This window comes from Tursiops truncatus, chromosome 4 (genome assembly GCF_011762595.2).
Source record: "Tursiops truncatus isolate mTurTru1 chromosome 4, mTurTru1.mat.Y, whole genome shotgun sequence".
Taxonomy (NCBI): Eukaryota; Metazoa; Chordata; class Mammalia; order Artiodactyla; family Delphinidae; genus Tursiops; species Tursiops truncatus.
The window spans coordinates 98,300,195-98,317,864 of NC_047037.1; the positions used below are offsets into that span (position 1 = coordinate 98,300,195).

Sequence of the window (17,670 nt, forward strand, 5' to 3'; positions counted from 1 at the left end):
GAAAGGGTGATTTCTAAGTTAATGTTCACAAATTATATGCATACTTCAAAAGATCATTTGAAAGACATAAATCGTCATTAATATTAATAATTTGTTCACCTCTTTCCCCTATTAAAAGCTTCAATCTACAAGCATTTGAGGCTTGAATGTCTTCAAGAGGAAACATACTATCTGAATGAGTAATTAAATTATTGTAGCTGTTCCTTCACATCAGAGCAGCCTGGCCCTGACCTCAGTAGGGCAGTGTAGACCCAAAAGAGGAGACTAAAGGCCTATTTCCAGCCCTCGAGACAGAATGAGAAGGGTATTCAGTCTCTAAAGGTTTATGGATATGATTTTCAATAGGATCCCTGAAGCTGACTGCTCAACGCTTATACTTTGAAAATGACAGCAGTAAACGCTGGTTCCAGGGCAGGGTGGGTGAATGGAGAACACTGAAATCCATTTAAGTCGCCCCTGAAATTCTGTGCTTCTTGTGTCTACATCCGATTCCTCAGGGTTAGGAAATTTCTATGCAGATTTATGTAAAATAATATACAAATAAGAAGTGTCCCTCTCCTTTTTAATAGAACTGTAGTATTCCTAGAACACCGCTATCCTCTTAGGCTTTTCCTTCCTACCACCTTCAAGTTCTTTCAAAGATACTTTGCCCTCTGTTGGTTTTTTGTTTTTTGTTTTTTGTTTTTGCCCTCTGTTTAAAAAAAACTTTTTTGTATTGACGTATAGTTGATTTACAATGTTGTGTTAGTTTCAGGTGTACAGCAAAGTGATTCAGATTCCTTCCCATTACAGGTTATTGCAAGATATTATGTATAGTAACCTGTTCTATATAGTAAGTCCTTGCTGTTTATCTATTTTATATATAGTAGCGTGTATCTGTGAATCCCAAACTCCTAATTTTTCAGTGCACCCAGTGAGGAGTAGGGAGCAGAAATCCAGCCCAAGTTCCATGGGACATGGTTTGGGGTGACGTCCTCCAGAGGAAGGGGCACCTCTTACTAATTTGTACAAAGATGTAGTTTGGGCTTGCAGAGGCCTTGTAATAGCTTATTTCACCTCCTTCTCTTCTTGCCCCAGTTCAACCCTATGACCAGAGTGATATCTCTAAAACGCAAATGTGATCACAATACTCTCATCTCAAATGCCATTGGAGTAAATACACTCAACTTGGAATCCAAGGTGTCCCTTGAGGGTTGCCAGATAAAATACAGGACATTTGGTTAAATCTGTGTTTTAGATAAGCACCAAATAATGTTTTCGTTTAAGTCTATCCCAAATATTGTATGGGACATACTGATACTAAAACACTGCTCATTGTTCATCTGAAATTGAAATATAACTGAGTGTTCTGTATTTTTATTTGCTAAATTTTCAATCATACTCCTGCCTCAACATACTAGCCCTAATAAGCTTCAACCAATTTGAATGTTCAATGTTCTCAAACAGGCCCTCACGCCTATCTGCGTATACATTTGTTCTGGCTCTCACTCTGCCTGGAATGCCCTCCCTACCTGTCTTTCTCTGTCAAATTCAGCCATTTCTATACAGCCAGAAGCCTTTACTGATGGTTCCAGGCAGATATGGTCTCTCCCATCTTTGGACCACATAGCACTTTGTATCTCTCCTGAGACCCCTGCTTCCTCTATTTCATGTTCGGCTATGGGATGGGTTGGTAGCTCATCTTGTCTCCTCTATTAGAATATGAGTTTCTTAAGGAAAAGGATCATTATTATCCTCTTTTCTGTCCCTACGTGACTGGCACAGTGTCCTGCACATATTTTGTGCTCAATACATAGTTGTTAAACTACCAGTATTTAGCCCACCATGTTTTTAATAACTGTATTTTAGCTACTAACTGAAAACAATGATGATTCATTAAGACTCTTCCACATTTGGGTTCATTTGCTGATTGAGGATGAATCATTTGCTGGTTAAGACCCTTCCACATTTGTCACGTTTCAGATAAAGAACAGTGGAAGCTGAACAGCACAAAAGTATCAATTGTGATTAGGCACTTCTCATAAGAGACAATAGCTGTCATAACTTGGAATGTGTAATGGGTTAAAATACCATTCTATGTTTCTATTCGATCTGGTGTGAGGCTATTACAAGCTGTTCAAGGATGTTTTAACCCTCATGGAGGGTTCTCCTCTCCTTTCTACCTCCCTCCTTCTTTCCTTGTCTCCATCGTTCCTGTTTTGACCCCTCTGCTGGGGTATGCCATTCATGTACAATGTATGAAGTAATGGGGTCATTTATCAGGAAATAAACATGGCAGAGAAAGGCAACTAAAACTTTCAGGCATGTAGTCATTCATAAAGCAAAATGTCTAACAGAGGATATCCCGTATACCTGGAAAAGTAAATACTTAGGAGCTATTCATTTTACCATTATAGAAGTAACTAGAACTTCTGTGCCACGGGCTCTGGCACCGCCTTTGTGGAATAATGGTTGTTACTTTCTGGCCATAGAGTGATATTTGGATATCCAGCCTGTGTTTCTCTCCCTCACGTCACTTAATATTTTTCTTCTGCCTAGGCCTACAGGGAAAATGTTTTTGCTCATTTAAAGATGAATGTAGACACCTATTCCTTCAAAAGAGCTCCCCACCACACAGCCACTGAAGGGGTGAACTGACTCAGTAGTTCTAAGTGACGGCTGCAGGCCCTACTGCTTTCACACAGGTCAAGGAACCTCTCCATCATATATGGCAAAAAATAGCCAATGAAACACAAAGCTAGATGAATAATTCTCCCCTAACTGCAGGGCTCTTTGGATCTCATATGTGTCCTTAAGAATTAATATGGTGAGTGAAACTGCGAGGCTCAGGGAAGTTGAGTCCCAGAAGCCAGACTAACTATTGCCTCTTAACACTTTCCTCACTATGCATAGCAATCTCAGTAGGTGGGAAAATAGTCCTCTAATCCCAACACAGGACCTTTCTTTGACTAAATGGTCACTTCCTATAATTCAAAACTCCTTTATTGGGATGTTAACTTTAATGGGCTTGGAATGAATACAGTTTGTCAAGGTTAATGTATTTCTAAGGGGTGGCTCAAGACAAGTGTGGTTAATGTAGCTGTAATACTCCTCACTCCAAGTCCTATTGCTTTAGGAATTTATATATCAGTTTTCTCACCCCTTACTCCCTGTACTCAACATTCCCTTCTCCCCAGTCTCCCTGTCTCTCCCTCTCTCTGTTTGCTCCTTTTAAAGAGGGAAGTCTAGAATGCTGGTTTAAATAAATAAAGCTACCAAAAATTAGTTGGACTAAGCACCTTTCTAAAGAAAATGACTGCTAGTTTATTGCTGTCTGGCAAATATAGATAATGCAGTTCCCTTTTATTGACCCAACAGTCATCAATTTAAAATACATGACAAGAGCATGTATCTGTGTGTCTTTCTAAACCCTTATTTTGTCCATTAAGCTTCATGTTACTGTTCACTGAAAAAAAATCAAGTTCTATCTTCCATATCTTAGAAAACCAGTAAGAGAAAACATTTCAACATTTTTGAACAAATGAGGTAAACATTCCTAAATAGGAATGTTCATTTAGGATTTTCACAGTTTTCACGGTTTTACCTGGGAAATCCTGACAGGGTAAGACTTTTGGCCTCTTGTAAAGCACAAAGTACCTTCATGCTTCCTGACACAATTCTACACTCAATTTTACAGCATCTTGTCGCAGAGATACTCCATATATAGAAATTGGTTTATAATCTTAAAAACAAAAGGAGGGCTTCCCTGGTGGCGCAGTGGTTGAGGGTCCGCCTGCCGATGCAGGGGACGCAGGTTCGTGCCCCGGTCCGGGAGGACCCCACATGCCGCGGAGCGGCTGGGCCTGTGAGCCATGGCCGCTGAGTCTGCGCGTCTGGAGCCTGTGCTCCGCAACGGGAGAGGCCGCAACAGAGAGAGGCCCATGTACCGCAAAAACAAACAAAACAAAACAAAACAAAAGGAAGTTTCCTCTACAGGTTCAGAATGAGAGGCCACAGGTTTGCATGAAAAGAGCATGGTTCTACACTCAGAGAGAAAGGTTTCAGTCCTGCTCCTGACCAAACTCAGGCTCATTAGCCACTCTCCTCTGCAACATGTGGTTAATATTTACCTAGGTTTGTGGCGGGTAAACATTCAATAAAGGCAAGCAAGTTTTATTTATTAATCTCAGCTTCAGCTATACATACACCTGATCCATTAATAAAAAGTTCACATCTCCATGTTTATGTAGCAAGGAATGCAAGCAGCCTCCACAGAGACGCAGATTATTGATATTACCATTGTTGGGGAAACCTGAGACTCAGTGGGTCAGTGGCCTGCATTTCATGGTAAGTGCTAGAGAAGCTTTTAGGTTTCTTATTCTGGAGTTCAAAGCAGTGTGAAGGTGAGATTCCAGGCCCTCCCATGGTGACTATCAAATTGCCAAATTGCATTGGTTTGGGTCATCCAAAGGAAAAACTTAATTTGAAATTGAGTAGCTCTGTAGCACTGTCATTGTCTTTGATACGGGCCTCCCTCAGAGGAGAACCTCGCAGAATTATAGAATTTGTTGAAAAGGTAGAAACGTGCGGGTGAAAGCTGTCCACATGCTCTGTCTGTACATTTAGGAGTAAATCGCAGTGCTCCTCCTGCTGTTCGGGACTCTGTCTGTTAACATTAAAATGTCCTCACAACTTATAAAAATCATTAAGGATTCCATCTGCACTCCCCTGGTGGGAAGTTAATAAATAAAACCATGCCAGCCAGTGTACATTTCAAATATTTACAATACTTTACTTTCTCTCCAGGCAGTACTCTTGCAGTATGCCTCTGAGAAATTAGTGTAGACACAGAGTAGCCCTCCCCAAGGCTGGCATTTTATTAAGGAAGTCTCAGAGTCACCTCTTTCTCCATTGTCCCCCAGAACATTGATCTCGTTACCTCTGACGCCCATGGCAGGGATTAAAGAAGGGAATGGAAGAGAAGAAAAGGAAAGGGAAGAGGAAGGCAGTGGTCAGGGAGAGGAAGGGAAGAGAAGGAAAGTGGTAGGAGTACTGGACAACAAGGGAAAGGGAGGGGAGGCGCAGAAAGTAAGTGGCATTTAGCAGTTGCTTAGTAAATATTTACACTGAACCCAGCCTCCACTAACACACTTCCGTTCTCAATCTCAACTGAATTGTAGTTTCAGTAACCATGGGCAAAGTGATACCAATAACGATGGCTTGTAAGTGTTCTATATGAAAGAAAAATACAGAGAAAGCAATCTTTAATACTGCTAAAGATCACTCCCTGACAAATGAAAGATTAAAGATTGACATGAAGATGCTTTCTGAACAGTAGAAGTTGTGAAATGATGGGGAAGGGTAGTGAAAATGGTTTTAGAATTTCTTTCTCAGAAGAATTTTTAAAACTTGAATACATTATTACCTTCCTGGGATGGTTAGAAGAGACCCAACTGAGGGTGGGAAGCAATGGATCCTTAAAGACAAGTCTGACTCCGTGGAGACTTTAGCTGGAGGGAAGGAGACGTCACAGACAATGGAGGTGAGGGTGAGAAAATGAGATGGAAAGAGAAATCCAAGCAGTTTCTTGCTTAGGCTCAAGCCGTGTACTAGGTTAACATGCTGGGATTCCGTCCACACACACACGCCTTTGATCACCAGGTATCAATCTGGAAATGTATCCCCTGGTGTCATCCAGCACCAGCACCTGGAGCTGAATGGTTATGTCACTGAACTCATCACTGTTCTCAAATGGCAGGAATCACCATGGTGCTGACCATGTCCACGATCCTCTCTGGGGTATGCGCCTCCATGCCCCAGGTGTCCTACGTCAAGGCCGTGGACGTGTACCTGTGGGCTAGCTCCCTCTTTGTCTTCCTGTCAGTCCTTGAGTACGCAGCCGTGAACTACCTCACCACAGTGAAGACAGGGAAGGTACTGCCTTCTTTTGACTGTTGTATCCTTTCCGGAATGTGAAAAAGACTACCCTCATCTATGCCCTCTCCTGACAGCATTGCGACCCTTGTGTGAAGTCCATGTGCCTTGGCAAGATGCAAGTTTATGGGGTGATGACAATTTGATATTGAGCTTTATTCTTTCTGCTCTGTGCTGGCTGGTTTCCTCAGCATCCTCATTCACCTTTGCCAAGAGATTTTCTGTGTGAGGAATTTCTCTCAGTGTGCTCCCCTCCACTGACTCTAACCCTTGAAAAGAAGGGGTTGATGTACAAAATCACATCCTTTCAAGTAGATGATGATGATGATAATAATAATAGCTAACATTTAATGAGTGTTTCTTATATATTGGCATTGTGCTAACCATCCAACATATTATGTCTTTTAATTCTCAGAGTAACTCCAAGAGGTTGGTACTTTATCACCTTCATTTTACGGAGGTGAAATAGGAGCAGATGGGGGAGTAACTTGGCCAAGGTCACACAGCTTAAGAGGAATCAGGATTTGTTTCTGCAGCACCCTGACTCCAAAGGCTGTGCTCTCAACCAATCAATGATCGATCTCCACCAAGAGCTAGGATTTATTTTCCTTTTCTAGTCACTCGGGAGAGTGGTAGAGCACGAGGGAAGGTTCTTCTCTTCACAGTGTACTGGGAATAAGGCACCTTCTCGGCCTAAATGTTATCACCTGTTCCTTGTGACATTCTCAATCTGGCTAGATTGCTCTCTCCCTGCTTCATTTCACAAAGGGGTGGGGCACCAACTTCCTGTTATTACGAGAACTGACACATGATATTTTACTTCAGAAACCTAACTGATCAAACTAATTTGTTTGCTATATATATGTGTGTGTGTATATGTGTATATATATATGTGCAATTTTAATGTGATATATTCACACAGGTTTACGAAATTCTTATAATGACTATTTATACACACCCAAAACATTATTTAATATTTATTTATACTTCTAGTGAGAGTATTTCATACTTTTCAGAGCATCTGTATATCCTCTTCTGGAACCGAGCCCTCATATCAACTCCATGATGTAGGCCTTGCGGAGATGATGATCTCTGGTGATTTGCCAAAAGATCCAGAGCCAGCAGAGCTGCAATCGCAGTTCAGATCTCCTGTAATGCTACTTCAGTCTTTTATTTCATATCCTTTGAGTCAAAGCTGTAATAGAAACTGATTTTGCTTCATTGCAGATGCTTTAGTTTCTTTTGTTGACAGCATGGAAGTATGAGTCTCTGTCACATACATACCTACAGTGACCGCTACGCAGGCGTGAGAAAATCAGGAGCTTTTAGACGAGTGTGCAGTAATCGGCATGTACGCATCACCTGGGATTTGTTAAGATTTTCGTTCAGTAGGTCTGGGGTGGGAGCTGAGGGTCTGCATTTCTAAGCCCTGGCTGCTGCCAGTCCATAGCCACACTGTGAAGAGCCATGATTAGATAAGCTGTGAAGTGAAAGAGATAAATGTGTGATGAGGAGAAGAATTTTGTTCTTGTTTTATTTTGTTTTGTTTTTTTTTTCATGTGGGGAGTGGTGAACCCACGACAGAGGCACTGTAGTAATTTCGGCCACCTCTAGCTGGTCCTCTGACTCCCCACCTCCACCCACCCCACCACAAAGCACATGTGCTCACACTACTTGCATGTTTTTTTCACTTGATCGGGTTGTTCACAGTCTTCTGTGTACCCCAGAAGATATTCTTTTGAATTAATAAGCATTGTTCACTTTAAAAATTATTTTTTATTTTCAATTGTAGTAAAATATACATAACATAGGAGTTGCCATCTTAATTGTTTTTGTTTTCTTTCTTTTTTTTTTTTTTTCGGTACATGGGCCTCTCACTATTGTGGCCTCTCCCGTTGCGGAGCACAGGCTCCGGACATGCAGGCTCAGCGGCCATGGCTCACGGGCCCAGCCGCTCCGCGGCATGTGGGATCTTCCCGGACCGGGGCACGAACCCGTGTCCCCTGCATCGGCAGGCGGACTCTCAACCACTGTGCCACCAGGGAAGCCCTTAATTGTTTTTAAGTGTACAGTTTCATAGTATTAAGAGTATACACATTGCCATACAACCAATCTCCAGAAAGTGTTCACCTTGCAAAATCGAAACTCTGTACCCATTAAACAACTCCCCATTTCCCCCTCCTCCCAACCTCTGGAAACCACCATTCTATGCATTCTCCTTCAAAGGTGCAATTATCTCAAAGAAATGTCCTACTTGCCCTTCATATGTTTGTGGTACAAATGAAGGAGCACAGATTTGGAGTCAGAAGTGATGCCAAACCTAATATCCTAGCTCCGTGTGCCAGGCTGTCTCCTAAACCTCATTCTGCATTTGCAAAATGGTGGAATTTCTTCCCTATTACCTCACAGAGCTGTTGTGAAGATCAAATGATATACTAAATGCATTTAACATTTTTGCATACCCTATAGTGCTACACAAATGTTATGTTCTTATTGTGATTAGTGCCCAGAGCATATTCTCTGAAGGAGTAGCAGTTTTGAAAGGGATAGTGGGAACAGCCTGTTTGAGATGAGAGATCTTTAAAGGGGTGGGATGCTCTGGTGAGATGCAGGGAAAAAAGATATGTCTGTAGGATTGGGGGCTAATCAATGACACCTCTCCCCTCTGTATGTGAGTTGGGAAACCAGTCTGAGAGAGAGAGAGAGATGTAGGAGCCAGACAGATGGATGTGATAATGTTACCTTTGTTATTGGTAAAACAGTTTAGAGAAATTGCCTTAGGTCTGTGAGCAGGGGGTCCCACTAATATTTCATTGCTGTATTCAGTGTACTTACTCTCTTGGTCACTGGCGAAGCTAGACAATTCAGGATTTCCCTGTGAGGACAGTCTCCTTTATCTCATTTCAGAAAACAAACCTGGACATCAATGCAGATCCTAAAGTGACTCCAAAAGGACTAAAAACACACATGCCAGTTCCTTCTTCCAAACCCCTAGGGTAGAGTGATTGAGGGATGATGAGAAAGACCAGGAATGTTAGGCTATGGAGTTCCTCCCTATGAAATCATGAAGTTAAGCAAAGCTCATTTCCTTCCAACACCACGATCACCACCATCACACACCCGTCCCAACCACCCCCAGATACCAAGAGATGGGAGAACAGTAAGGTCCATGGAAAATTTGTCCCTAGCATTGACCATTGCCCAGAAAGGAGAAAGGAAGCTATTTTCTTTCTTATTCTTCATCCAAATGTTTTCCTAATTCTAGGACTTAGAGCTTAGTCTAAAACCATCAAATCTGTACTTTAGATATAATATGCCTTAGCTTTGTGCTTATTTGTAAGCTGGAGTGAAAAATTAAAGACCAGTTCTAAAACTGTTTCTACTGGAACAACCAACTTACAAACTTGTGGACATTAGCAGCCTACTGGTAAATTGTGCACTGCAAGGTTTAACCAATTTTATAGATCTAAATTATCATAATGGAGAAAGAAAACCAAGGAGACAGTATATAGTTATTCTATCCTCAGATCCAGAGTTGGATATAAGTGTTATTATTGGCTATTGGTTAGTAATTCAGTCTCAATGTCGTTTCATGTTTATTTTACCCATTTTCATTTTACTATGAGAAGTTTCTACAACTAAAACAAAAAGGGACAACATAATTCGAGTATGGGTCCCTGGTTAGTTTACTGACTGCACAAAATAGTCCTTATGTCTCTTGAATTCAGTAAAATATTAGGTTTTTGAGTCAGTATTGAACCAAATATACATTTTGGCAGAATTTACTCTGCAGCCTCCAATTTGAATTATGAATACTTTCATCCAGTAGTAGCCTGTCCATATTTGTTCATTTTTTAGCTTCCCTAGAGATCAAAAAGAAATTTTGTTTTCTCAGAAAGCAATTAGTAACAGCTGCTTCCTAGACACAGCTCTGTATCAGGGAGAACCACTATCTCCCGCAGAGTAAAACCTTAAAGAAAAACAGTGGTTTAGATTCAGTCAAGCAATGGAGCCAGAAAGCATTGATAACTCACTCCTTCAAAAAAATACACCAATTTCAAGTTGTTTAATTGAGCTATGTTAGTATCATTTAAAGGTACTTTTCAGCAAAAGTGGGAAGGCTTGGTCAATTTGCATTTTAAAGGAGCAGCTAAAATCATTCCCTATCTCCACCCCAAATTCAAGCAAAAATGGATCACCAGATGATATTGTTCTGTTTTGGGACAAAAACCCCACACTGATTAGGCATACTGCTATGTTTTCTCTAAAGAGAAAAAATACATTGAAAAACAAGTCCAATTGCTTATATTGCTCTTCTGATAAATCATATTCAATTTCAACACACAAACTTAGGGCAAGCAATTCATACTACTCAGAAACAAAGAGGAAAACTTGAAACAATGTTCCCTTTTGTGGAAAAAAACATTGAGTGTAACAGTCTGTCAGGCCTGGACTAAATTAGAAAACATTGACCATTATAGTTGTGATACATTTATTTGTATAATGCTCAAATCTCTCTCTCTCTAAAGCCCTATTAAAAATGGATGTCTAAGATGATGTTTTCCATTTATTATGAAAATGACTTTTCATCAGACACCAGAAGCAAAACCAGAATTCTATTCTTTAAAATAAACAAACATTCTTAGTATTTATTGAAACTATTTTTAAAATCTGATTGTTTAGATTTTTACTGTAATTCCAACTCCTAAAACCATATTCATGACTAACTAACAAAAGTCTTTTTGTCAGATTTCTGGAATGTACAGTATTGATGCAGCTCAAGCCATGGCCTTCGATGGTTGTTACCATGACAGTACAACTGACACGGACCAGACATCCTTTTCTCTACACTCAGAAGAGGACTCCATGCAAGAAAGATGCACAGGCAACCTCAGCACAGATTCACCTCCGATAAAGAGAAGAAAATCACTAGGAGGGCAGGTTGGTAGAATCATTCTGGAGAACAACCATGTCATTGACACCTATTCAAGGATTTTATTTCCCATTGTGTACATTACATTTAATTTGTTTTACTGGAGTATTTACGTGTGAAGAGGAAAGCCCAGTTGATAAAATTTGTTTTGGAGTCAGATTATGTTAAAAACAACAATAAAAACCACCAACTCTTAACTATAAATTGGATGGTACTAGACTACACTGGAGTCAGCCAGTCACTTCTCTTGGCCCAAAGAAGATTTGAAAGTTAACTGATTCACATCTAGGAAAGAGTTTAAGGTCTTAGGAGAATTTGGCTCCATCAATGAGAGTCGACATTCTGCTTGCCTCCCCCACACCAGAAGCTGCCTTAAAGACACAGCCTTGCGATAGTAAGGGGTTACTGAGACATCTGGACCATATACAGAGAGAGAGAAAGCAAGTCAGAGAGACAGAGACAGAGAGCGCTGCCCGGCTGCAGTCTTTATTGTTGGCTAATCATTTTTCTACAAGGAGTTGCAAATTAAATGGAGAACGTGACTACATTTCAGAAGCCGTGTGGCTGACAGGGTCCTGGTGCTCTGTCCTGGTATCAGGCCTGAGCCTCTGAGGTGGGAGAGCCGAGTTCAGGACATTGGACCACCAGAGACCTCCCGGCCCCATGTAATATCAACCGGCGGGAGCTCTCCCAGAGATCTCCATCTCAACGCTAAGACCCAGCTCCACCCAACGACCAGCAAGCTCCAGTGTTGGATGCCCCATGCCAAACAACTAGCAAGACAGGAACACAACGCCACCCATTAGCAGAGAGGCTGCCTAAAATCATACTAAGTTCACAGACACCCCAAAACACAGCACTGGATGCAGCCCTGCCCATCAGAAAGACAAGATCCAGCCCCACCCACCAGAACACAGGCACGAGTCCCCTCCACCAGGAAGCCTACACAAGCCCCTGAACCAACTTTACCCACTGGAGGCAGACACCAAAAACAATGGAAACTACGAACCTGCACCCTGTGAAAAGGAGACCCCAAACACAGAAAGTAAGCAAAATGGGAAGACAGAGAAATATGCAGCAGATAAAGAAGAAAGGTAAAAACCCACCAGACCAAACAAATGAAGAGGAAACAGGCAGTCTATCTGAAAAAGAAGTCAGAGTAATGATAGTAAAGATGATCCCAAATCTTGGAAATAGAATGGAGAAAATATAAGAAAGTATTAAAAAAAGACCTAGAAGAAATAAAGAGCAAACAAACAATAATGAACAACATAATAAATGCAATTTAAAATTCTCTAGAAGGAATCAAAAACAGAATAACTGAGGCAGAAGAACAGATAAGTGATCTGGAAGATAAAATAGTGGAAATAACTACTACAGAGCAGAATAAAGAAAAAAGAATGAAAAGAATTGAGGACAGCCTCAGATTCCTCTGGGACAACATTAATCGCACCAACATTCGAAACATAGGGGTCCCAGAAGAAGAGAGAAAGAAAGTGTCTGAGAAAATATTTGAAGAGATTTTAGTTGAAAACTTCCCTAACGTGGGAAAGGAAATAGTGGATCAAGTCCAGGAAATGCAGAGAGTCCCACATAGGATAAATCCAAGGAGAAACACACCAAGACACATATTAATCAAATTATCAAAAATTAAACACAAAGAAAAAATATTAAAAGCAGCAAGGGAAAAGCGACAAATAATATACAAGGGAATCCCCATAAAGTTAACAACTGATCTTTCAGCAGAAACTCTACAAGCCAGAAGGGAGTGGCAGGAAATATTTAAAGTGATGAAAGGGAAAAACCTACAAACAAGATTACTCTACCCAGCAAGGATCTCATTCTGATTTGAAGGAAAATTAAAACCTTTACAGACAAGCAAAAGTTAAGAGAACTCAGCACCACCAAACCAGCTTAACAACAAACGCTAAAGGAACTTCTCTAGGCAGGAAACACAAGAGAAGGAAAAGACCTACAAAAACAAACACAAAACAATTAAGAAAATGGTAATAGGAACATATATATCGATAATTACCTTAAATGTAAATGGATTAAATGCTCTAACCAAAAGACACAGACTGGCTGAATGAATACAAAAACAAAACCCCTATATATGCTGTCTACAAGAGACCCACTTCAGACCTAGGGACACATAGAGACTGAAAGTGAGGGGATGGAAAAAGATATTCCATGTAAATGCAAATCAAAAGAAAGCTGGAGTAGCAATTCTCATATCAGACAAAATAGACTTTAAAGACTGTTATAAGAGACAAAGAAGGATACTACATAATGATCAAGGGATCAATCCAAGAAGAAGATATAACAATTGTAAATATTTATGCATCCAGCATAGGAGCACCTCAATACATAAGGCAAATGCTAACAGCCAAAAAAGGAGAAGTCGACAGTAACACAATAATACTAAGGGACTTTAACACCCCACTTTCACCAATGGACAGATCATCCAAAATGAAAATAAATAAGGATACACAAGCTTTAAATGATACATTAAAAAGATGGACTTAATTGATATTTATACGATATTCCATCCAAAAACAACAGAATACACTTTCTTCTCAAGTGCTCATTGAACATTCTCCAGGATAGATCATATCCTGGGTCACAAATTAAGCCATGGTAAATTTAAGAAAATTGAAATCATATCCAGTATCTTTCCCAACTACAATGCTGAGACTAGATATCAATTACAGGAAAAAATCTGTGAAAAATACAAACACATGGAGGCTAAATGATACGCTACTAAATAACCAAGAGGTCACTGAAGAAATCAAAGAGGAAATCAAAAGATACCTAGAAACAAATGACAATGAAGACACGATGACCCAAAACCTATGGGATGCAGCAAAAGCGTTTCTAAGGGGGAAGTTTATAGGAATACAACCCTATCTAAAGAAACAATAAAAATCTCTAATAAACAATCTAACCTTACATCTAAAGCAATTAGAGAAAGAAGAACAAAAAACCCCCCAAAGTTAGCAAAAAGAAAGAAATCATAAAGATCAGATCAGAAATAAACAAAAAAGAAACAAAGGAAATGATAGCAAAGATCAATAAAACTAAAAGCTGTTTCTTTGAGAAGATAAACAAAATTGATAAACCACTAGCCAGACTCATCTAGAAAAAAAGCAGAAGACTCAAATCAAAGAATTAGAAATTTAAAAGGAGAAGTAACAACTGATCCTGCAGAAATACAAAGAAACATGAGGGACTACTGCAAGCAACTCTATGCCAATAAAATGGACAACCTGGAAAAATTGGACAAATTCTTAGAAAACCACAAACTTCCAAGACTGAACCAGGAAGAAATAGAAAATATGAACAACTAATCACAAGCACTGAAATTGAAACTGTGATTAAAAGTCTTCCAACAGGGCTTCCCTGGTGGCGCAGTGGTTGAGGGTCTGCCTGCCGATGCATGGGACGTGGGTTCGTGCCCTGGTCCGGGAGGATCCCACATGCTGTGGAGTGGCTGGGCCCATGAGCCGTGGACGCAGAGCCTGCGCATCTGGAGCCTGTGCTCCACAACGGGAGAGGCCGCGGCAGTGGGAGGCCCGTGTACCGCCAAAAAAAAAAAAAGAATAAAAATCTTCCAACAAACAAAAACCCAGGACCAGATGACTTCACAGGTAAATTCTATCAAACATTTAGAGAAGAGCTAACACCTATCCTTCTCAAACTCTTCCAAAATATAGCAGAGGGAGGAACACTCCCAAACTCATTCTACGAGGCCACCATCACCCTGATACCAAAACCAGACAAAGATGTCACAAAAAAAGAAAACTACAAACCAATATCACTGATGAACATAGATGCAAAAGTCCTCTACAAAATACTAGCAAAGAGCATCCAACAGCACATTAAAAGGATCATATACCATGATCAAGTGGGGTTTATCCCAGGAAGCAAGGATTCTTCAATATACACAAATCAACCAATGTGATACAACATATTAACAAACTGAAGGATAAAAACCATTTGATCCTCTCAATAAATGCAGAAAATGCTTTCGACAAAATTCAACACCATTTATGATAATCATAGAGGGAACTTACCTCAACATAATAAAGGCCATATATGACAAACACACAGCCAACATCGTTCTTCATGGTGAAAAACTGAAACTATTTCTTCTAAAATCAGGAACAAGACAAGGGTGTCCACTCTCACCACTATTATTCAACATAGTTTTGGAAGTTGAAGCCACCACAATCAGAGAAGAAAAAGAAATAAAAGGAAGCCAAATTGGAAAAGAAGAAGTAAAGCTGTCACTGTTTGCAGATGACATGACACTATACATAGAGAATCCTAAAGATGTTTCCAGAAAACTACTAGAGCTAATCAATGAATTTGGTAAAGTAGCAGGATGCAAAATTAATGCACAGAAATCTCTTGCATTCCTATACACTAATGATGAAAAATCTGAAAGAGAAATTAAGGAAACACTCCCATTTACCATTGCAAAAAAAAGAATAAAATACCTAGGAATAAATCTACTTAAGGAGAAAAAAGACCTGTATGCAGAAAACTATAAGACACTGATGAAACAAATTAAAGATGATACAAACAGATGGAGAGATACACCATGTTCTTGGATTGGAAGAATCAACATTGTGAAAATGACTCTACTACCCAAAGCAATCTACAGATTCAATGCAATCCCTATCAAACTACCACTGGCATTTTTCACAGAACTAGAACAAAAAATTTCACAATTTGTATGGAAACACAAAAGACCCAGAATAGCCAAAGCAATCTTGAGAAAGAAAAACGGAGCTGGAGGAATCAGCTCCCAGACCACAGACTATACTACAAAGCTACAGTAATCAAGACAGTATGGTACTGGCACAAAAGCAGAAATATAGATCAATTGAACAGGATAGAAAGCCCAGAGATAAACCCACACACATATGGTCACCTTATCTTTGATAAAGGAGGCAAGAATGTACAATGGAGAAAATACAGCTTCTTCAATAAGTGGTGCTGGGAAAACTGGACAGCTACATGTAAAAGAATGAAATTAGAACACTCCGTAACACCATACACAAAAATAAACTCAAAATGGATTAAACAGCTAAATGTAAGGCCAGAAACTATCAAACTCTTAGAGGAAAACATAGGAAGAACACTTTATGACATAAATCACAGCAATATCCTCTTTGACCCATCTCCTAGAGAAATGGAAACACAAACAAATAAATGGGACCTAATGAAACTTAAAAGCTTTTGCACAGCAAAGGAAACCATAAACAAGACGAAAAGATAACCCTCAGAATGGGAAAAAATATTTGCAAACGAAGCAACTGGCAAAGGATTTATGTCCAAAATATACAAGCAACTCATGCAGCTCAATATCAAAAAATCAAACAATCCAATCCAAAAATGGGCAGAAGACCTAAATAGACATTTCTCCAAAGAAGATATACAGATTGCCAACAAACACATGAAAGGATGCTCAACATCACTAATCATTAGAGAAGTGCAAATCAAAACTACAATGAGGTATCACCTCACACCAGTCAGAATGGCCATCATCAAAAAATCTACAAACAATAAATGCTGGAGAGGGTGTTGGGAAAAGGGAACCCTCTTGCACTGTTGGTGGAATGTAAATTGATACAGCCACTATGGAGAACAGTATGGAGGTTCCTTAAAAAACTGAAAATAGAACTACCATATGACCCAGCAATCCCACTACTGGGCATATACCCTGAGAAAACCATAATTCTAAAAGAGTCATGTACCACAATGTTCATTGCAGCTCTATTTACAATAGCCAGGACATGGAAGCAACCTAGGTGTCCTTCAACAGATGAATGGATAAGGAATATGTGGCACTTATATACAACAGAATATTACTCAGCCATAAATAGAAACGAAATTTGGTTATTTGTAGTGAGGTGGATGGACCTAGAGTCTGCCATACAGAGTGAAGTAAGTCAGAAAGAGAAAAGCAAATACCATATGCTAACACATATATATGGAATCTAAAAAAAAAAGAAAAAATGGTCACGAAGAATATAGGGGCAGGACGGGAATAAAGACAGACCTACTAGAGAATGGACTTGAGGACACTGGGAGCGGGAAGTTTAAGCTGGGAGAAAGTGAGAGAGTAGCATTGACATTTATTCATTTCCAAATGTAAAATAAATAGCTAGTGGGAAGCAGCTACATAGCACAGGGAGATCCGCTCCGTGCTTTGTGTCCACCTAGAGGGGTGGGATAGGGAGGGTGGGAGGGAGACGCAAGAGGGAGGAGATATGGGGATATATGTACGTATAGCTGATTCACTTTGTTATACAGCAGAAATTAGCACAGTATTGTAAAGCAATTATACTCAAATAAAGATTTAAAGAAAAATAATAGTCATAGGCATGCAGAGTATGGAAATACAGTTTCCATAGGGAAGGGCTTTGTAAATGCTTCATTTAGATTCTCCTTGCTTTCTAAATGTAAATTGTCTGCATTTAACTGAGGAATAAAGCTGGACTATCACAATAATTCCAGGAGAGTCTGTTCCTTAGTGCTAGATTACTTAACAGTGCTGAATCCCTCTGAGGTAGAATTATCAACATCAAGGTGGCACCATGGTCACTCACACAGCTGAGATTCCCATGAAGAGCCTCCTTCTTCCATCTCCAATCAAGTCTTTCATCCTATTTTACTATTAAGTTTCATATGTTATTGACACCAAGGGGGGACAAAAAATCTAAACATAACTCAGTCTTCCCATCCTAATGTTAGATTAATACATTAATCTTCAATAGTAGCATCTCGTAGTTATAGCTTTCATAGCTTTTTGGAGG

The 17,670-nt window shown here is 39.8% G+C and overlaps 1 protein-coding gene across 1 annotated transcript in view; it reads left to right on the forward strand.

The window, feature by feature from the left end:
- Positions 1–17,076, forward strand: part of GABRR3 (gamma-aminobutyric acid type A receptor subunit rho3) — a 48,360-nt gene extending 31,284 nt beyond the window's left edge. The window contains 4 exon segments of the mRNA XM_073804648.1: positions 570–655; positions 4,297–4,326; positions 5,738–5,913; positions 10,663–17,076. Of these exon segments, the coding sequence (XP_073660749.1) occupies positions 570–655; positions 4,297–4,326; positions 5,738–5,913; positions 10,663–10,965 (595 nt within the window). The 3' untranslated portion in view covers positions 10,966–17,076.
- The last annotated feature ends 594 nt before the right edge of the window (positions 17,077–17,670 follow it).